Source organism: Clavelina lepadiformis, chromosome 9 (genome assembly GCF_947623445.1).
Source record: "Clavelina lepadiformis chromosome 9, kaClaLepa1.1, whole genome shotgun sequence".
In the NCBI taxonomy this organism is placed as follows: Eukaryota; Metazoa; Chordata; class Ascidiacea; order Aplousobranchia; family Clavelinidae; genus Clavelina; species Clavelina lepadiformis.
In genome coordinates this window covers 4803401-4826385 of record NC_135248.1, presented here as the reverse complement: position 1 = coordinate 4826385, position 22985 = coordinate 4803401, and the positions used below count along the sequence as shown (strand labels likewise).

Here is a 22985-nt window from a genome sequence, read left to right as displayed (position 1 = left end):
GAATTTATAATGATTTTAAGTACTAAAGAAAACGCTTTAGGGACAAAGCAGATACCATGCTTGTTTGTATGAACAGTGTTGTGGTAAAAATGCAATTTCTTTCATCTGTCGAGCGATACTAGGAAAAAGGAACATGCTTAACTGTTGACTTTCCTAACAGTGGTGCCCATATATACTGTAATGGCAATTTTTTGTTACTTTTTTACTCTGCAAAAACGCGCATTGTTAATTAGGCCTATATCGAATGCATGCAAGCATGAGTGCACCATATCCATATCCACAATAGGTACACGGCCGTACGGTAACCCAGTAAGATCGCTTCTGTGACTTACATTATGGATCATGAGATGAAAATATAGCTTGATAAATGATATTAAAGATATAGGCTAAGCTTGTCATATCTATAGAAAAGTAGTCAATGCTCTAACCTAGGATTGCTGTCGCTATATGTTTTCTACTTTCAGAATTTCCCATTACCCTAATTCTAATTGATTTATATTTTTTAATTTTATACCCTACATTGCTATTAAATGGAAAGTGATTTTAGATCTAGAACCTTTAAAAATCGATTTTCCTGCTTATGTTTAGACATATGTGATATGTCTTTTGCTGTCAAACTATCAAAAACGAATTAAATTAAAGTAATTTCAGGCCTGTAAAATGTAACGGATAAAGAAATAAGAAAAATGCATAGTGCAAACGTATAGGCCTATACTGTACATAAGGAAATTACTCATGTGTTTTAATAAAAGTATATGAACTGTTTCATACATAACAGAATAAAATTTGTGTGAATGATTCTTTTCTTCTTTGTGCAAATTTGTTTTCTGATAAGTTTGTACAAGTTATATGTCCACCTACGAACTAACGGTGTTTATTATCCAGCCCTCTATTGGCATGTTAAACTGGCGTAAACAACCTTAGTATAGTCATCGGTTCATTTTCTTGTTTTGACTTTTCCGATTTAGTTAATTCTATACTAAATTTTCAGGATGCCCTTAATATTTGGACCTTGAACGTATGTTTTTTGTTTTATATTATTAATTCAAGTGGGTTGAAAACTGCCACTAAGGCCTATCAAGAAAATATCATAATTTACTTAACACAAGTAAACTGCGTTTCACATTGTTTTTAAAGCAATATTGCAAAGGCTTAGCTTACTAAGCTATCACTCCGAGAACAGTTATTCTAATGCCATAGCTTACCTTTAATTACTTACTTTGCTCTATAACCACATTCTTCCGCGAATGCTGTCTATGACCTTAAACGAATGCAGCAAGTTGTTCAACGGTCATGATGAACTGTTGTAAATTTTGGCAATACAAGATAGAAAAAATGTAATGAAAATGCGTGTCTAGAAGTAGATAACCGGGGCTCCAACGACGAGAAGTAGTTGCCGAATTTAAGTCGGAAAAAGACCAATCCGAGAATAACAGCATCCTATATGATTGTAAAAAAGCCTAATTTCTTGGTTTATTCTGTTATAAAGTGAAATTACTAAAAATTTAATAAATCAAAAATTCCACCGTGCATGGGGCTCCCTAAAATTGTGTATGTCACTTTGGTATGCCTTACGCTTATATACTATGCTATCCTAATAAAATTACATATCTCTAACTCTTGCAATAGAACGTTAAAGTTAAAACTGCAAATTTGGGTCAAAAAAGTTAAGTTTTATGAAATTTCGTCTACGATTTAGGCTAACCTAAACATATGACCTGTACGTTTTTAAGGAGGCGTCCGTCAGACCGAAGATCTCTATGATTTTGTTTAACGTCCTACGTAGGGCTTTAAAAAACATGTTTAGACCACTCAGAATACAGCATGGTTGGTGTTGTTTTCTAGCCTAGGAATTACTCTAGCAGTTCGCGTGTAGAATTTGGCTAAAAATTAGCATGACAGTAGCTAAAATTGTTTTTTTTTAGGCCAAAAATTCTAGTGTTTATTTTGGGCCTCTGTTAATAAAAGTTTGAATCATGGATTTTTGATGGCATTTTATGGAACGGTAGTCCAAAGCATACTAAATTGACTAGCAAAACTTCAGAAAGCACCATGTAGGATTTTCGAGTAATCGGTCTTTTAGTAAATTCCGGTATAAAACAAACAAAGATTTTATGCCATTTTTTCGTGTTTGACCCCTCCTTAACACGCCATTTGCTAGGGTAATCCCGCAATGATAAACCACACCGGCAATGCTGCCCTCTGATTGGCTTAACACACTTTTTTAACCATTACGTAGGTCGTAGAACAAAACAAGGGAAATCGCAAAATTTCAGCATATACGGCTCCTTGATCATGAGTATGACGCCAAACCTTGTTTACGACTCTAGTCTACTGGGAATTAAACTGCAGCAATCTGGCCATGTAATTTGTCAGACGTCAGTAGTTAGTCTGTAAGCTCAGCCTAGCAAGAAGGCCTCTCCCGACCTCGCTGCATGAGCCATGATTACTCTTCTCTTTACTTCTCGCGCAAATCCGATTAGAAAAAGAATTGTAGGCGGCAGATGTCGGCGTTGAAAAAGAATAAAAACACAATTTGAAAACCATACAAAAAAATTTAAACCACTTGCAGTTCACGGAGTGAAAAGTTATTACAGAAAGTCATGGCAAAACTTACCGCACCACAAGAATTGGGGCAGGGTTTAAAGCTCTATGAGCAGCATTTTTTTACACACCACAGAAACGTTTATTCTTTTCATAACAAACATAAATATAATAAACCAAACCTAATAACATAAACGTAAGTCTTTTAACGATAAATAAATATATATATATATAAATTAAAAACAAGTAACAAGCAAGCAATCCTTAATGGCAAATTTAAACACCTAAACATATTTCTCGCATTATGTAAGACAGAAAACGTACCCAAAACAAAGGATTGGTTGCTTACATATTTCATGAGTATTCCATTCGATTTTATGCATTTTTGAAACTAATGAAACAGCATTTAAAATGAAATGCATTCATTAATTAATGGTGCTTTTTGTTACTGAATTGAAATACTCCGCTGGTTCCACAGAGAGGGATATCAGTGGACTTCCTTCTTCTTGAGCGCAAAAACTCATCTTCTATAATGTCAGTACATAGGGACACAGCATCATCTATATCACACTGTTCCACGTATTTTTGTTTCAATTCATTCGGAGTTTTGTAAGGTCTTGTTAAGTTTGTGCTCTCACTGGTAAATGCGATTGATTTTGAAAGGGATGGACGTTTCAGTTTAGGCTTTAAAAAATAACGTAAACTGAGATTTTGGGGTTTTATGAATGCCTTGCGCTGAATACTTCCAACAGTAGACTGTGTACTACGCTGAGATTTGTTTGAACTCAAGTGGCTAACATTTGTTTTATACTTTGAAGATTTCAAAACTTTATTATTATTAAAATCAGGTTGGTTCTGAATGTCATTTCTTGAACTATGAAGATTTTGAAAGGGATTTTCTTGCAGTACCTTGAAATGGTTTTGGCCAGATTTGCACACCATAGGTGGTGTTATTACAACTCTTTTTGAACCGCAGCTTACATCTGAAACAGCTTCAACATCAATAATCTCATCTTCATTTTCGATAACAGGTTGCGATTTAAAGTGACAAACATTGTCAAAAGATTTTCTGGAATACTTACGCATTTTAACTTTTTGATGCCTGCACTCCTCCTGGGCTTGATCTAAGTAAATTGGAGAATGATTATCCTCATTCAATGGTGGACGTTTAGAAGTTAAAAAATAATTAAGCAGCTTAATTGCTGTTTTCAGAAAATACTGATCTTCAGGCATTTCATTCATCAACTTTACAATAACCTGTGCAACTTTGTCAACATCGACTAAAATTTCAAGGTTTTGTTGCTCCATGCAATGAACAAGAAGTCCAAGAGTTTCGGTCAACTGATAGGAAGCCCAGTACTCAGAAGGAAGGTGTTCCAAAAGTCTTATTAACAAAAGTGGGCCACCAAGTGCAATAAATTTGGACCAGTGCTGACCCTCTGTTGGCAAAGAGTGAATAAGGGCAGTAATTACATCACCAATGCTCTTATTTTCTTGGTCAGAAAGAGCCCGATTCAGGACAATAATAAACACTTCAATGCACCTACAGGAAAGTGCAACTTCTTGGCAATGAGTATTATTTTCTACAGTGACTGATATGAATGTACAAAGTAGTCCAAGGGTGTCTGGTTGTTTTCTGATCTTGTGAATTGAATTTATAACCCATGGAAAAATTTTACTCACTTGTGTTTGATTTTTGTCATTTTGTGGAACATTAACAGCATATGACAATGTTTTGATAATTACACTTAAAGCATAATTATAAGATTTATCTGCCTCCATTACATTATTGGTGGCATGACAAAAAAAACACTCAGCATATTTGGCAAACAACTTCATCAATGTATCTAGGCAGCCAGATGTACGAATGAAATCTTGTCCTTGCTTGTTTTTTGAAACCAGAGAAAGAACAAAATATGTCGCAAAAGTTCTCATATTTACACAAATGTTTTCACTGCTTAAAAGGATATTAATGCTTGAAAACACACTTTCACAGCAAAGTTCCTGTTGTGCATAGACATCATTTTGTGATATCGACGCTAATGTAAACAAGCAATTTTGTGCAACTTTTCGTTTCCTTGTATTGCAACATAACTTCCATATTATGGATAACCCATTTAGCATTCTCAGAGTTTTAGTAGCTTCTGGCTCTATGCACATTCCAGTCAAAGATTCTAGACTTACCAATTGCGCTGAAGTTGTATCTTTTGAAGGACACTTTTCATTTTCCAACTGCAACAAGTCCAGTAAAATACTGATGTCCATAGATTCAACTGACATGATTTGATAGTCACAAAAAACTCTGCATGAGAATTCTAAATTGATTACTACATCTACAACAAGGTAAGAAAAAAATAGGCTGTATAAGAAATAAAACAATTTTCTTTCACTCATGTAGACTACTTTTACCTTGATGACATTAAAATATACATATACTTGAAATTCAGTGATTTTTCTTTACTGTATATGCCTTTAAGAGAGATTTTGCGTTTTGTCTGTTTTACTTTAATAACCAGTTTGAATCAATCCTATTGGTGTTTTTCAAACAAGGGGGAATGTTGATGAATTTTTTTATTTTTACCTTTACCAGCACATATAATTACACAAACTAAATAGGCTATCACATTCGTTAATCATTTAATTTAATTAATCATCTGCTGTTTTGAGCTTACACTTTACAAGCTTAAATCCGGTTTCTTCTACATGTGTTTATAAAAAGTATTCAATAGCATATATAGAATTTGTGGACTTCTAAGTAAGAGAACAAGGTGTTTTTGGGACTTTCGGTTCAAATTTCTGCAGAAGTGGTTATTATCTACAGAAAAAGTGACTGCAGTGAACTATTTGCTGAATAAATTTTTTGCAATTGAAGTAAATGCGATGAATTATACAAGTAATTAAGGAGTATTAACTCTACTGGATATATACTTGGCAATTTAATTGCAATTTGCATATAAATTTGATCTTTCGTGACACCGCTAAAAAGAATTTTCATGAGATTATGATTATTTCAGAAATTCCAACATCAGCAACATTTTACTGGTAACTTATTAATGATAAACTAGGTTTTCAATAAGAAATCTTGCGTGCAAACATGCAAATTTTTAAGTGATGGCATGCACTGAAGTCTCAGTTCTTTGTTCATTTATAATATCAAATATAATATAATATAATCATTCATTTATAATATAATCATTGGTGTTTATACAAGCAGGCTTTTTTGTTTGTTGATTATAATTCGGCATGAAGACAAAAATGTTTGGCGAGCATTTGGTAAGTAAATCTTGGGTGTGCAGGTGCCACACTTTTCATTATTGGTCACACAGACGAAGCGATATGCAACAATAAAAATTGGATAGAACCTTTTTACAAGGCTAGGCTTAAACATCCACATCATTAGACTCTCAGGCTAATCATTATTATCGTATCGTTTTTTATCATCATCATCAGTGGGAAAACAAAAAATACAATGCTAATCATTACAATGTAAAAACATCACAGTTCAGCCAGCAGACAATGACGGGAAAAAGCAGCAAAGCCTAAGGGCTTAAAATGTGCAAGAATGACGTTAATACATGATAAAGACGATCAGTGGTTAGCATGGCCACTAAAAACAAAGTGCAAATAACAATAAAAAAAATATATGGAATAATACACTAGAGCAAAGTTTCCCAAATTTTTTAGGGGACATACTCCTATTTGTGAATCTATTTTTTCCCAGACCCCAATCTTACGTCGAGCCAAATCTTTCTGCGCAATCAGTGTGGATGGATAATGCAAAACAAAAATTAAATAACACTGAATCATGTTTATTAACAAAACTAACAACATTAATGGGATGAAACCATTTCAATTGCAAATCACTGCGGCAATTATCTAGGTATTTGTCTGACTACTTTTTATGTGGTCACGCACAATGTTCCCTCTAAGCTGCGCGCGTGCGCAAATGCGCACTGCTGACACGGTCTCCGCGCACAGAAAATCTGCTGCGCACAAGAAAACAATCCAACCTGAATTGAAAATAAAATAAACGCATAATAATGGCCACAGTGCGCACGTCTGTGTTGCTCACAGTGGTCCAAGGGACCGCTCAGGGAGTTATTGTGTTTGCTCAGACTCGTGAAAAATTAGAGGGAACATTGGTCACGCACTCCCTGTGTGGTTGTCACAGACTCTAGGCCTAGTTTGGGAAACCCTCGTCTAGAGAAAAGAACCGGTAGCCTTCAGTCTGAACAGACAGGAGAGTAAATACTACAAATAACCAGGCCGCTTTCCTTCATTCCCTAAGTCCAATTTCCGTTTTGCTCCATATTTTATGTTCTTATTATTACTTTGGTGTGACGCAAATTTTGACATTACAATTTTTTAGCACATTTATCTGGTGCACTGAAAGCAAACTCTCCAGTAGAGCCTTTGACTTCTTTGAGTTATATACCAGTAGACCACCGCACAATGTAACAAAAAATGGGACAAATTTGTATTTGCAAAGCCAAACTGTTTCTAAAATTAAGCAGAATTCATGGCATTCATTTCCCTAACTTACCTCGACGAAACCAAAACTAGGCGTATAAAAGCATAAATCCTTCTCCCTTCTGATGCTAGCTACGGGTCTAGTATACAAGTGCACAGGCACAACCACAGGATGCGTTTGTATACTAGCCCTCAGTTACTACAAGTGTAACGTCATCTGCTTGTGCATTTGTATCAACTCGACCCTAGCTTCGAGCTGATCGGCTGATAATCACGTGATTAGCAGACAATCAAAATAAACAACAAACAAAAATCTAACTAAATATTTACAATAAAAACAAAAACGCAAAAAAAACTGTAGTCGTGGGTTCTATTCATTGTTTTGCGATTGCTATTATTTATTGATTTTTATGCCGCATGTATTTAATTCCATTTTGGCCTATGTCTCTATAGAATTTATTTATCAAATCGTAATTAGTTTATGGTTACTAAAGTTCAGTATTGATGATTACTGAACCGTGTTAACCTAGTATGCTAAATGTTATGCTATATCTATATAATTATCTTTATCCACGGACTGCGGAAAGTCTTTGCACCATTAAATCTGTCGATGAGTCCTCATCGATTGAACCCCGGTTACCGAGCTAGCCTAAATGCAAGTTCCGATTATCACAAACTTTTTGATTTTTTATGTTGTGTTGCCCGACTTTAGAGGTTTCCATCAGGTGCACTGAGCAGGAAGAAGTATCATTAATGCCTTGCATCAGGGCATTACAACGGTTTCGCGCCATTACTAAACAAAGAATTTTAATTACCGTTACACAAAACATCACAAAATTAATGTCTGTGTAAAATATTACATTTTACATGTTATTATGTGTAATTTTCTTGTAAATGACATAAGCTACGACACGACTGAACTTCAAGAAATGACACACATCAAAGTAGCACATCAGAATAGGAATAGAGTAAGATCCGAAAAGAAGATTGAGTATCACCAAACATACTAATTTTAGCCAATTAGTTATTATGTAGCTCAATTACGTTAACTTTTTCCTCTAAATTCATTCTAGACTATTCTGTGATGATTGCATTACTTAATCCACGCTAATGATTAGCTAAAAATCTCATTCTAATACACACAGCACGAACTGCAATCTGTAGCTATAATGACACTGCAATGAAACACGGAACTGTGTTACACACATTTGACCATTCGGTGCTGACAAAGCGCAACTGAGATTACAATCTACTACTGTGTGTGTGTACACTTTATGTATCAGCAGTTTCGAACGTCAAACATAACAACCACGAAAATGCAACTTGTCAAAGACGAGAATGAAGTTCGTTTATTTGAATGCTTACTTGGAGCAGGTATCCAAAACTCGTCACTCTGATCACTTTTGTCTCGCCGCAGTTAGCGTGACCAAGTGCTCTGAGCCACTGGTTTAAGGCACCCGTCATTTCGATGGCATTGTTTGAATCCGACCGCAGCCACTTGGATAAAAACTTTTAAACATAAGAACCATTCCCCGCAATTGTGGAAAACGTTAGTCTTTTCCACTTGAATAAAGTATTACGTCAGGCGCTTTGATGACTTTTCGATAGGGTTTGTTAATAAAAATTTCATATCATTCTGTGTGGCGGTAGTGTGGCCGAGTGGTCTAAGGCGCTGGTTTTAGGCACCAGTCATTTCGATGGCGTGGGTTCGAATCCCACCACTGCCAATCTTTACGGTTCATGGTGAATGTGACGTAACTTTTACACACTAAAAATACATGTTTAAATTTTTCTGTAAATTTTAAATCTGTAAATAGGCTACATGAAAGTTGACCATACTAACTAAAACTTGGAAAGTAATCATTTCATGTAAATCGAAATCAAGTTTCTACTTACAGCCTTACACTGACTTTGACAATTGGAGAGAATTTAAAACCATTTCATTTCTCCACCACCCTACCCTGAATGAATTACCTCAAGGTTTCTCAACTGGGGCCCTATCGCTCCCCCTGGGGTTCATGGGGGTGTTCTACTGGGGCCACAAGCAGATGCCTCACCAGTGAGACATAGTGTGGTAGTAAGAGAAGACGATACAAAGATGGACACAAGTCTCACATTTTTGTGTTTGCTGTGTAAAATTAGCGGCGCGAAGGTTACTGCACACGCATTAGTGAAGTAAAAAGTCTTTTGCAATTAACAATCTACACTTTTTATTGATGAGCAGGGACCATGTATTTTGAGGGTCACTGTAAGTGTGCACGAACCATGAAAGGTTGAGAACCACTGAATTAGCTTGCGTTTGCAAAAAAATAAAAACTCTGCCAGTGTTCCAAGATTGTTTCTGTTGTTTAATCGCATTTGGCGTAATAGAATTTAAGCATGATTGAATGAATCCAGTGAAATTTTGCTATTTGAAATACAAAATGTTAATACTTAATTTTTATACCTAATTTTGATGGCAAAGTATTTCTACTAGAGTACTAGACCCTCCATAAATACACTCAAGTGGTCAGAATTGACGTATGTCATGATGGATTTCACTTCTTACACATCTATAGGGCAAAGGTGCGTTACAATGTTTCACTTCAACTATAGGCCTATGAACTTAAACGTAGCCGTTGCGACTTGTTTAATTTGCTTTAAAATTACTTTTTTTAATGAATAGATGCGTTTTCCTAATTTAAACAAATTGCAGCGGACCAGCCGTTTATTCAAGAAATAGCTTCGAAACATTTGAGTGACAAATGTCAATAACCGGGCGTCTCACAACCATCAAAATGACGTCTGTTTCGACTTTGCTTAGCGCTTACAGAACTCCTTTCATTGTCTACACTCTACGGGGACGTAACTTTTAATGCCGATCTTACATCAATGAGGCAGTTATCTTTGAAACAGGAATTTATTTCCAATCTTGAATTTTCAAAAAGAAAGAATTTGAAAGTAGAACAATGTTATTTCGAGCGTTGGCGTATTATAAATCTGTTTACGTATTTGCGTCATCGTCAAATCGCGTTTAAATTAACATCAAAGCGGGCAGTCGACATAATCGCAGTAATTCGTAAGTTGTGACCCAGACGGCTTAAACAACGCAATTAGAAACACCTATATACAAAGTACACCAAAAGAGTTGACGTCATAATATGCAATAACCTTTAAATGCAATTACATTACAAATGAACTGAAACTATTTTCAATCAAAACATGAACATTGAACAGGTTTTGTGGGGCATAGAGACTTTAGTTTGAAGGCAGTGCGTTCACACTTTACGCAATCCACGTCTATTAGCAGTTAAAAATAAGCAGTCTGCAAGTGAAAGATAAAAGTTACGAGCTAAGGCAGTCTGGCGACTCAACGTTAAAATTAGCGTCCACACGCGTAAAAGTACAATTAAAAACGGCTGACCACATTGGCCGGCTAAAATACGAACTTAAAATTCTCGATGAAACAAAAATCTGCACAGGAGAAATGGAAAGTTGGAAATAAGACCAATTAGATGAATCAAACGTGTTGTTGACAATATACTTACCTATACACGTGCAACGTGTCTCTTTTCATTGTGTTGTGTTTGATGCGTTAATTTGTGTTGTAGTGAATCGTAACAAGAGTATGTAAGTATTTGGATAGAGTAATTTAAGTGAATTCGAAAGAGATAAAATACGATTTTCGGGCGTAACAATACAAAATGTTCGTGCAAGACAAAGGTTGAAACTGACACATAATCGATGGAAAACTATATAAACAACAAAGTAAGAAATGCGGTAAATCCCTACTACGCTGAAAGACCCGAGTTTTTCGATCGCAGCCAGTTGGCGCCAAGGAGATCGATAAACGGCGGCCGGAATAGTCAAGTAAAATTGGAACTTTGACGTATGAATAGTGCAAAGAATTAAAAAAGAATTTTTAAAGTTCGAAAAAGTCTTTGCTGCTGTCGAACGACGCATCAGATTTGGCGTAAATTCGCCTCTTTTCGTCTTCTATGCGATCTTCGGATAGCGTTGGAGTCTTTGCAACTTCGTAGAAGATTGAATGGGAGTATTTCTGCCAAACCTACAAAAAAGAAAATCAAAAAGCTTGCTCGAAAGCTCACCACCTGAAACCGACCATGCCTGTATAAAGTTCAAAAAACAAACGGACAAAAGAAGTTTGATGTGTAGGACAGACGACAAAGTCAAAGCGCTTTGATACTTCAAAGAAAGTTGAATGACTTGCCGTCTTAAGCTTCTTTCCTTTAGATTTGTTCACCATGTTGTTAAGTTCATGAGCAAGGTCAAAGATTTCGCGTTCCTCATGGCTCGTATAATAGAGCAACGTGTCGTCCTGTAAGAAAACAGAACAAACACGACTATAACGTTCTAATAAAGGGGCAATTATGATATATTGCTGTAAATCGTATACAAGAAAACAAGAGGGTAAAACTGCAACAAATGCGTCTTTAAATTGTACTTTATTAAAAAGTTTTTTACTATAATAACCATGTTTTAAAAATACCAACCCATTGGTGAGGTGTATTCTTCATTTTAATAGCGAGCCACAACGCGGCTGCCGCCATCTTTGATGCGGACCTATCCACGAAATTGTAACATTGCAGGGAAAGCTCCAATACGAAACGGGCCAGAGTCAAAACTTCCATGCTGGACTTGAGACATTTGGCGTACCGTCGTAGAAAGCGATAGGCAATCGGGATGTTGATGTCAAAACCAATCACGATAAGTATAGATCTTTCCATCGCCAACATATCCTTTTTTGTGTAAGCATCATCACAGATGTACAAGAAGTCGTCCACATAGGGGGCGTGGCGTTCCTGCGTGTGATGTACTTGTTTACGTTTAGCAAGAACGCGATGCATAGGTTGCAAATACTTACTGAGTCTGTGGAAAAGATTTTGTCACAACTGGAGACGTTTTAATTATTATATAGCACGATTATAGTCCTTGAAAGGCGTCTAATTAATCTTGTGTCATGAGGCAACACACAACATACACAAAACCAGTAGTGGGTCCAGGGGACAGTATTACCGTGTGGCGCCAACCCACATATACAGTACAACTTGCCGAACAATGCGCACCGAATTTTTAATAAAGTGAGCACAGAGCAAAAGGGAAGCGCTTCATGCAGCAAGCAAAGTATCCAACAAGTCCCATGCCAATACGCAGTTTTAGAAATAATATCGGGCACTAACTCGGTGTGCGACTTAATCACCATATAGCAAATCTATGGTAATGTAGGAAAAGAGTTACAAATTTTGAGAAAACAGATAAATCTGCTCAATATATGTAATTTACTTTCACCAAAACTGCCTTTCAAAGACATCAATCCATAAAACCGATACTATGTCAACAAAAGATGTCAGCGCACTAGATGCGTGTGCGTTGCTGGAAGGCAAGGCAATCGCAAAACAAGATAGCAGGAAACGCATGCTATATTCAACCAGCCGTCGTACGCACACGCATTTGCCTGCACATTGAATTGGCGAAGAATCTAGTCCGAATATGACGTCAACTATGCTGTGTTATACAAGAATGTGGTCTACAGAGCTGATGGTACAATTGAAATGTCGAGGTCTACAATAAGTTAGCTAACTGTCAAAATTTTAATTAGGTTACAAGCCAGTCCCTGGCCTGTGCGCTTTTACCTCATTATACACGTAGGCTACCTGACCTTAACTAAAATCGTTTTGTTTGGCTATTTAGTTACTCAATAGAAGGCTATAAAGCTATATATTAACTTAAATCCATTTATCTTCGTGGTCTATATATTTACCACCCAAAGGTTCCCAATAACCATGTTTGAATGCACAGAACCGTTATGTCAGGAGCATAACCGGTCAAGGCCCCCTCGAATCGTGCGATGCAAAAACAAACTTTTTTTGTTCCCGTGTGATTGCTGGTGAATGCGTTGACGTGCGGCAATCGCATCTGGTGTCCAATAGTTTAACGAATATTTATGGACAAATGACACAAATCTTTCTATGGTTTTTCGTTGAACAAACCTATCTTCCTCAGGTTTGTTTGATAGATTTGTTAGACAATGTTTCTAACCATAATGACTTATTAAAAATTTAACACTAAAGTTGGAAATCAGTCGGATAACTTACGTTAGACTTTTGGCAGGTATTTTTTGATGAAATCGTTTTCAGGAATGTTAATTTTTTTGTGTATTTATGAAAGTTTACTTTTGCCGCGCTTCATTTAACAAGCTAATTTTGCTTTAAGTAAATTGGATCAGTCACTTCGACCAAATAATTGACATTGTATAAAACTCATTTATGTCATAATGCAACGACCTCCCCCTTTTTTGTATAGTTAAAGACATTCTCTCATAGGGAAATTCCCTGAAACAAAACCGATTTGGACACCTTAAAATTTCAAGATCTGCCGCTGCCAACAACCACTTTCACTTGGCAAGTACTGTATACATTATACAAAATATATACATTCTCCCAAAAGTTACTAAAGAATTTCATTTAATTTTTTTAATTTAGGTTTCATTGACAAACTTTAGGCCAATAACATTTGCTTACAAGTTTTGTTCACAAATACTTTAAACCAGATTTAACTTAAAAAGATATTAATTCTACCTACATCAAATTTAGCAGCAACCAGTAATGAAGTGGCTCCAACTAGTTGAAGTCGCTCACGAATGATGTTAACTTTTTGCATATAATGATCCACCAACTTTACAGCAAGGTATAAAGTTTCATGATTCAATTCAAAGTTTTCTTGTACCTGAATGGGGAGGAAAAAATACACTCAGCTAAACTTGATGCATTTTTTGATTTAAGATATCATAATATGCAACTAACCTCAACCATCCAATCCACAAGAATGGCTCTCATATCAGCAGTAACTTCTTTTTGGATACTTGCCAGGTATTTTGCTTTAATGACAAACCTTTTCTCCCTTGATCTCATGTATTCGAATATCATGAAAGCATATTCTGGTGCTTCGTTGTTGTTGGTAGCATTAAACGCATCCAGATCATCAAAATTGAGTTCTTTTCTTTTTGGAGATACTTCATACTCATAATAACATGTTGGCACTGGGGATACCTCCATCGTTTCAGATGACTTTGCTTCATCCCTGGTCGTTGATCTGCTGTTGTGTGCGCTGTAATTGATAAGGAACAGCCCATTAAATTACATGAATAACATCAAAACCATACAGACAAGAGAAAAAATTTTTTTTTCGCTTCATTATAAAAATTTTTTAGGTTGAAACAAATATCTATATATACCTGGAAAAAGCAGTTTCTAATGAATTGATTGTCAAGTTTGAGTCATCAGATTTAATGTCAGGCACTGATTTCTGCAAAGTCTGCTTAGATTGCAATCGAAGAGATCTTCGCTTCCTTATTGTTGGCTTGCTGATTTCTAATTTTTCCACCAGTGGTCTGAGCTCAAACTGCTTTGTGTTTTTGATGGCCTGCAAAAAATTAACATACCGGTATGGCCATAAAAAAACAATATTATGATGAAGCCTTCACATAAAAAAGTTGTGCTGTAAAAGGTTTTTATACTACTGAATGTTTAGTATAAAATAAAAAGTATAACATCCATGGCAATGAAGATTTTTATTGTTGTGTATTCACGTTAGTAATATTTCCAAATGCTGATCTTTTTTGTACAGAGCCCTTGGCTGGAGAGCTGGCAGGTCTCTTGGATGCAGATTTTAAGTTTGCAGCATTCATTTTCTGTCACACAAGAAATAACCTTTTTATAATTAACAGCAAATATAAATCCTTCAAATTTCTTATCAATTTCATTTTTATTGGACCATGATTTAAATGGTCATAGCCTATGTTTCATATATTTTCATTGTTTTATGTCATATATGTAGAACAAATCAACAACACTCAAAGCTCACATAGTGCTTACAAACTAGAGATAAAGATAGCAAGAATCCAGGAAAATTTTTTTGGTAAAGCTATTACCTGGCCATTATCAGATATATTTTGGTTCCTTGTCAAAACATTAGAGTGCTGAAATATTGAATTTTCTGACATTTTATGCTGCACTTTACTTACAGCCTTATATATACCATACCTACTGGTACTATTATTAATATAAAAAAAAGAAAAATCTGTAATTCAAGAACAGATCACATATCTGAATATTTACATCTGACGGTTGCCATATATTTTACTTGCATTTGCTAGCAATTGTCAAACCATCTTGTACATACTTCAAGGCTTAAACATGCTTACAAAAAAACTGCTGTCAAAATATGTTGCTATTGTGGTTGCTAATGTACACATTAGGTTGCCAAAGATTGAATACATAATATTGCATTCAAACCAGTTTAACAAATATATAAAGTATCATTTTCAGCATTATTTTTCATATATTCCACCCAATCTTCTCAATTTCAATACCAAATCAATGCATCAAATTCAAACCTACTTCATGTGGATATTTTCTTCAAAAAATAAAACATAAACAAATTAACATGATGTTAAGAAGTTCAAAGTATAAATTGAAACAGACCATATCACAAGTCCAACAAACACAACAAATCATCAACACAAACAAACCTTTATACATTTTACCAACATAAACAAACTCCTAAAAGTTTCACTGGATATGTTCTTCATGTTGCACAGCTTGCAAGTTTATGTTATATATAGTGTTTATAATATATCATATATTCATCATTTCAGTATAAGTTAAGCTTAAAACATATCAAATGGGTCCTGTAGAAAAAAACTTTGGTTTCTCATATTCTTAAAGCCCATGTTAGTGTTTTATGATTTCATTTCACTTTGCATCTCTCAGTAAAATGAAGTTAAATTTGCAAGATGGGTTTTGTTCAGATGGTCTGTTTTCAATCAACGATTCCTGTTTAACTTGATGGATTTTGTCACCCTCCTACAATGATTTCCCTCACCAACTAGGGGTAAGTGCAGACCTAATCAAGAAACCCTGCTATCTGGCTAAATCTGCATATCTGATTCTTGCCCTTAATCACAATACTTTTCATGTTGAAACAGCCATACTTTCCTTTACAAAGTTCACTATTATGTACTATATTGCCAGCAACTTTTCGACAACCAAATAAACTAAAAAATCACTTATAATAACTGGATAGTGTTAACTAGGGATGTGCCGATACAAAGGTCGTCTGTGCGGAAAATTTGGGCAAACACAAATATATACTAAAAATGACAAAACCGAACATAATATCACTAATAAATTTACTGACTTCAGGTAAGAAATGATGATCAGATATTTTCCAGGCTATGCTAAACTAGAGTTAACATTTCTTACTGAAAGTCATTTATTTAAAGATTTTACTTTTCAAATCGACAATTCATCATTAATTTTTAGGAATTATGTCACGTTACAAGTATGATTTGCCAATTCTTTGATGAAATTTTATCATTTGGTGACGATACGAATCTATTCAGTATTCGTTCGAGTAAAACGTTGTAAAATTCGGATTGGCACAAACCCCGAATAATCGTCCTCGCGGCACATCCCCAGCAGTAATAAACGCTTCTGTCGCTTCGGGCATTGTTTTATTGCTCAAGTCTGTGAGTACCTGTTGCTGTGCTGTGTTCCAGATTTCAATCATTTGCTGCAAAACACTGATATCTTTGCCACAAGAACTAGAATGCCGTCTTTCATACTCGTCTGTCTTATCTTCCATAATGTCCATAACAACACAGTTGACTACAGGCTGATCTTTACAATTACATAAATGACTTATCAATAAGATTGGTCATAAATAACATACGCTAAGGCCTACCTTGTGGATAATAGGTTACGCCGGGCGTTGTGTTAATACTATTACCGACAAAATATAAACCGGTATGCAACAAGTTTTGTGATCAAAGAAAACACTACACAGCAGGTGAAACTAGTTAACACAATAACGTTGCGGTAATAAAACATCGCTCGCCGCTGTGTTTTGTCTCACAAACGGAACACCTAATAGCGTTAACAGACAGCAGTATGTCAGTACTGACAATAACCTAGGCCCTAGGTTATTCTATATACCGTAAGCTGCTGCATGATCTCCTTTCATTTCACGCAGGTATAGGCTATGACAATACCTCGACTTAGCATCATCGCTTAAAAACAACACTATCCTAGGCCCTAATCGAATTCGGAACTTATAACATATCTGCACTAATCTTATTTTTTCAAACTTTAGCTTATTTTAATATTGAAAGAATTGCTGTCCACTTCGATCGATAAACAATCCTAATTTTTTCCCGTTAAAAATTACTCCCTTGCGATATCTATGAGCGTTTAGCTTTCAAATTTCGTGCTCTTATTCGTGCCTAAATATTCCGACACGCTGATTGGCCAAGCGTCTATTACAAGTATGACGTAAGTATTGATATTGTGCTGAGGCTGTCACCGTAGCGTATCAAATCAATCGACAACATTAACACGCGTTTACATTTTTGCTTCTGGCTAGTGCTGGGTTCGAGTAACGAAATTTTATTAAGTAAATTTTATCAGATTACTTAAGTAACTTAAGCAATTCAAACAAATCTGGTAAACGACATTCAGGCTTAAAAACATCGAAGCACATCAAAATTGTTACAACGCACACATATTTGACCTTAATCTAATTTCGGTAGATTCTTTCCAACTACTCAAACAAGATATTCTGCAATTATTACAAAACTCTTGACAAGTACAAATTTATAACTTTCACTAAAACTAAACACAAAATTATTGACTTTAAATACATGAACTACAGACTCCAGTATTTGAAATGTTTCATGGCTCAGCGTCTTTTCTCCTTGAAACCGCTTTAATCTTATGCTTAGTTTTGTCTAACTAAAAATTGCTAGTTTGCGTGCATAACGTTCTTGCGCTAACGAATCTAACTCTAATAGCACAAAGTCACACTCACGATTACCAAACACGCTTTCACAAAACATATTCATTTTTGAAGCACTCATATTTTTACGTCACGAGTGCATTGTTTACGCTACAAGTAAAGTTACGTTTGCGAAACAACACGCAATGATTACATATGACATGCGTAATTATACGACATGTCATGACCATATGTAATATTGCGTTTGCCAACAAACGTAATGTAGCTTTAAAAATCTTCCCTTTTCTAAAAGCATAGGCTATTACTTGAAAATATTAAGTAAAGGTTTTCAAGTAAGTAATTAAGTAATTACTTGCTTGAGCCCGCCCCTGCTTTTGGCAGATGCTGATTTGCAAAAATGTTGCTGGCTTTGCAAAAAAATATGTAAGGTGAACTAAGCAGATCATTACAACTGTAAGACTACTGTATGTGGTGAGACCAGAAAGGACTGCAAAACAGCACACTGGTAACGGGCGATTTTTTTTATACGTAACGATCAAGAATTGCAAATAGTCACTCTGCCAAGAATTAAGATAAGTTTAGAACACGGTGCTGACGAAACGGTCGCGATTGAAATCGTTATTTCTTATCGTATTTAATTGCTATGGTTTTATCTAGATTACTTGCCGAAAACATGTTTGTTTACCTGCGTCATTAAATTCACTTGGATACAACGCAGTGTTTGCATTTTGCTTTATACATGTTTCAAATTCGTTTGTCCCTGCCTTACTTGGCCCACAGTAGCATAATAAGTGAAAGCAAATAAAAGTGCCGTTACTCCAAAGTGAATTGTTCAAGACTCGACTTAACTAACAAAATATAACCAATATTCCTACTGTGCTTGCTGAAAGATCCGAACCTGATTGCAGAAGCTCCATGTAAGTGCCTTTGTCATAGTAACGCAACACTTTTGAGGCTTATTTTGCTGACAAGAATGACGAGGTATTCTTTGGCTGTCGTTAACTTTTACTGGCTTTGATGAATGAAAATATGTACTAGAGGTAGGCTAAATCCTTGACCTGTACAAAAACGAGAGCTGACAGTCCAATATAATAACATTAAGAGCAGTTGAAAACTTCGTCACTGCAAATCGTATTAATTCTATATTGAAGCTGGGGGTCGGCAACAAACTGACTGGATTTTAAAATGAACCACTGTGACAAGCTTGACGATGATAAACAACGAGGAGCGATTAGACTGAGATCTGGGCAACAGATAATGAAACAAACTTGATTATTTCTGGGTTGTACCAAAAGATTACAGCTTTATCTAAGTAAAGCTCTAGCAACATGAAGCTCAGACAGGAACGCGTAAATATAGCCTACTTAGTACCTACTATACTGTGTTTTTTCCAACATAGACCTTCCTGGATTATCCACAAAACAATAAAAAATACATATACTGTAAGCTGCAATGAAAGTTATTTTTATCGAAGATAAGTCTTAAAACACATGTGTTTCAACGAAGCTCGGGCATGCAATCCTTTGCTAGGGGTCACGGGAAAGTTGGTAGCCGAGAGGTCAGTAAAGTTCATTAAAAATGTTTGCATAATGTTTTGATTCTTTTATTCATTCTTTGCTATCTTTTAGAACAGCGTGGTCCAACTTCTTTTCATCGCGGGCCAAAATCAAAAAATTTTTTTATCTTGCGGGCCAATGTTTTTAAATTAGAACTGAAGAAATGTGAAATTAGAACTGAAGAACAATGTGACATTGATATTAGAACTGAAATTAGAATAGTTCAAAATTTAGCTATTAAATGCTGATCAATGTGACATCTGCGGTCGAGGTTCTTCCTCGACAATAGCGTCTATCAAAGCTGACTATCAGTTCGCGGGCCAAAAAATCGGTGCTCGCGGGCCAACTTTGGCCCGCGGGCCTGCAGTTGGACCACGCTGTTTTAGAACAATAGAAATAATCAGTGGTGAGCAGTCGGTACTTTGAAAGTACCGTCGGTACCGGTACTTGGCAAAAATATACCGACGGTTTTACCGGTTCACCGACGTATTCGGTACTATTTTAAAAAAGTAGTTCGGTACTCGGTACCGGTACTTTTTCTGTAAGTGTAAAAGATGCTGCTGCAAATGCATTGTTTGCGGCAATTATGTCCCCGGTAAAGGTTACTCCATGTCAAAACATATGTGACGTTAATCGCTTGCAATTTTACTTGACATTTCTAAAATTAAAAAAATCAACAAATGGTAAAATTAGTATTAAGGACTAATTAACATGTATTTTTGAAAACATACTTGTTATAATTTTGAAATTATCGCGTGAAAAGTACCGCGGTACAGTAATTCGGTACTATAGTACTGGTACTGCCCACCTGTGGAAATAATATAAGTCGTACAAAGTAATAACATCAACAAACAGAGGAGACTTTCCAAAACTGGTCGCGACGGTCTCCCATATGACCATGTGCCTCTACTACTACCAGTATACTATATTACAAATTAGACGCAATAGATAAATATAGCCTATAAGCTACACGGCTTATGGGCTACTGTACTTAAAGTTATCTGATGTTAACAAAATTGTCGGCAACTACCAAACCATGAAAACATTAGAGGCACTAGAATACTAGATGAATCCTTCGCAATCAACTTACGCGTGTGTATTGTAAATCTTTCAACATAGAAAGACTAAAATTTATTTGATCTAAAAGTAACTTTACACAGTGTGCTAACGACATTAAAACGTAGCCCTAGTAATATCTAATTATCGTGGCTTCTAAGGACTACAGTAGGCCTACACACGCCTACGCTAACTTATAGCTACTAAATATAGGCTATCCTAAAGCAATGCAACTTTTCCCAAGAAATGTAACCAGTCGTATCTTACTTTAATAGGTCAGTTACTTTACAGTAATTGCTTTCTGTTCGTTGTGTCTCTACAACCTTCTAATTCGAACGAGTGGTGACGGCATCGACTTGGTTTCTGAACATGTTATTCGCCGGAGTTCAAGTGAAAGTTTTATGATAAAAAAGTATAAAATTAAAAAATGCAAAATTGACATCCGACGTATATTCAACTTATAACGAAGCATTAACGAATCGAATTACCACAATTTTTATGTTCCGATGAAGGCGTTTTTGACGAGTTTGGAGAGAACGGACGCTAGTTTTGGTTTGGGAACCACAACACATTTCGCAAGAACCGAAGTTCTGAGTTAAATATAAGCTATAAATTACGGTATCCTAATTTATTCATATATGCCTTTTATTAGCCTTCATGATTTGCCAGAGTCAGTGATATTGCATAGAGTTCTATGCAAAATTTCAAATTAAGCCAAGTCGAGTGTACGAACGTTTGCTATAGTGTAGAGTAATTCTGAGAGTGTGAGCAATAAAATTTAAGCGATTGCCAAAATTCTGTTGCTATCGCTCTTATTACATGGTTGAAAGTAGCTTATTATGTTATTAAGAATTTGAGAAGGCAGTCGATCACTGCAAACCTCCGATCAAGTTTACAAATAACGGCGCAATCACTCGAGTTGTAGTGAATGATATCTATACACAACATAGATCCATTGGAGAAAAAACATCTTGCTAACTTAAGGAAGCGGTACTTATAAATTGAAATAATTAATGTAACTATTTCACTTGACTTACGCAGAAAATATAATTTTTATGTCACACTATAGGAACAGTTTACCCGGAATTCGATTTAGATAAAAGCCGAAAATTATATACGCAAAAATGCAAAGTAACATTTAAAGAGCGTTTTACATTATTATGTCTTTATATCATCGCTTTTGATACATTGTTATCTGTGGTTTTAAATTTTGATTTTGTCCTACCATATACTTGCCTACACCTAACCAACAATTGAACAAAACTCAAACCTGCCAATTATATAGCTACAAGACATTTTGAAAGTAAAACTGTATATACTATATATACCCGGATGACTGTTATCTATAACAATTAGCATGGCCAATTAGCAGTTTATGTTTTAGATAAATGTGCTGTAAACGCAGCAAGACTTCTGTTGTATATCGTCATTATAGCATAGCTACATTATTATTATCAAAGGTAGCACCAACCGCGTTTGTTTTATGTCCTGCAAATAAGAGCTAACTCCAGTCTTTCCGAAACCATTGTCTAACTAGCGACAGAACTAACAACCAAGCAAGCATTGTAAATAGTAGTAAAAATATAACCCTGCAAAGACAACAAACTCATGTCGCATCTAAACTTGGTGAAGAAACCCACATGGTGCTATAGCGTTATAATGCCCATACAGTAAAACTCATGCATCCAGTATTAGGATATTATAATTATCGGTCAAATTATCTAACAATCGTTTAAATACCTGGCACTTTTTTCGCAGCGAAATGCTGCACGATTACTCATCAGCCACATCCCGTCCATTTGCAACTTTAAGTATTTTATCAGGTCGGCCCTTATCAAAAATCGAATACACCTCGCGTGTCAGTTTATAGCCAAGTACATGAGATAAGAACTTGATTATCCTTGTTCGCATATCAAGCACGCGTAAGTGTAATCAGTTATCACTAAATAACCTAATGCTGAAAATTGCTAAACTACCTAAAAATATCTTAACTCAAATGACAACAGACACTTTCCGAGGTTTGAGTGGTAAGATTTTTTCAATTGCGTTTTCTATAGTTAGCAATAAAATTAATATCCATCCGCTTTGGTTCGTTTTAAATTGCAAGCGTTTTGGCTATTAAGTTGTAAAGATTTCTCCGATGTCAGTAACTTGTGAATATTTATACGTTATTTTAATTTTTTTGAACAAATGCATTAGACTTGTTCGATATAGCATCATGGTTCGTGACTAGTGTAGCATGCGACGTAAAATGCGTAAGAGTTTACGTAAAATCTCCGGCGCTTGTGAAAATAGCAACACTGTTTGTGTTTTTTGCTAGTCTATCATTTTAATCTTAGCTCTAAACGGTTAAATTTATTCCATTATATCAAAGAAATTTAATTTTTTTAATTGCAGTGGTATTTGAAAAAGGTATTATTCCAGTAACACAAAAACGAAAATGCGGCGTGTATGAGTTGTAAAAGAATAATTAATCTGTGACTATATATATAGGTTATTACATCAAAGCATGTTAAATGTGGTACCAGCAAATGACCCACTTAGCTCATACTATACGCAAAGCCG

General features: G+C 35.5%; 2 protein-coding genes and 1 non-coding gene across 4 annotated transcripts; 1 reads left to right on the top strand and 2 right to left on the bottom strand.

Annotated features, from left to right (window-relative positions):
- Positions 1–2441: 2441 nt before the first annotated feature.
- LOC143471192 (telomere repeats-binding bouquet formation protein 1-like) lies at positions 2442–4873 on the bottom strand. The gene has a single exon (XM_076969586.1). The coding sequence runs from the start codon at positions 4822–4824 to the stop codon at positions 2974–2976; it is 1851 nt and encodes a 616-aa protein (XP_076825701.1). The 5' UTR covers positions 4825–4873; the 3' UTR covers positions 2442–2973.
- A 3786-nt stretch (positions 4874–8659) lies between these two features.
- Trnal-uag (transfer RNA leucine (anticodon UAG)) lies at positions 8660–8741 on the top strand. Its single transcript has one exon. It is a non-coding gene; the product is annotated as a tRNA-Leu (tRNA).
- A 1108-nt stretch (positions 8742–9849) lies between these two features.
- On the bottom strand, positions 9850–17052 carry LOC143470879 (G2/mitotic-specific cyclin-B3-like). 2 transcript variants are annotated; one of them, XM_076969165.1, is made up of 9 exons: positions 17010–17052; positions 16552–16694; positions 14603–14704; positions 14249–14436; positions 13818–14121; positions 13597–13740; positions 11508–11816; positions 11225–11332; positions 9850–11062 (listed from the first exon to the last, which is right to left on the bottom strand). In XM_076969165.1, the coding sequence occupies exons 1-9, from the start codon at positions 17035–17037 to the stop codon at positions 10916–10918; spliced, it is 1473 nt and encodes a 490-aa protein (XP_076825280.1). In that variant the 5' UTR covers positions 17038–17052; the 3' UTR covers positions 9850–10915. The 2 variants fall into 2 exon arrangements, with proteins under 2 accessions (XP_076825280.1, XP_076825281.1); XM_076969166.1 differs by lacking the exons at positions 16552–16694; positions 17010–17052 and adding an exon at positions 14945–16451.
- Between the last annotated feature and the right edge of the window lie 5933 nt (positions 17053–22985).

Bases quoted from the DNA above. Each gene is read 5' to 3' on its own strand.
- LOC143470879 (XM_076969165.1), bottom strand. From the start codon at position 17,037: ATGAAAGGAGATCATGCAGCAGCTTACG. The intron at 14,437-14,602 runs GTGAATACACAA...AATTTTTTGCAG, and splicing joins CATTTGGAAATATTACTAAC to GCCATCAAAAACACAAAGCA. The intron at 11,333-11,507 runs GTTGGTATTTTT...GTTTTCTTACAG, and splicing joins AGAATACACCTCACCAATGG to GACGACACGTTGCTCTATTA.
- LOC143471192 (XM_076969586.1), bottom strand. From the start codon at position 4,824: ATGTCAGTTGAATCTATGGACATCAGTATTTTACTGGACTTGTTGCAG.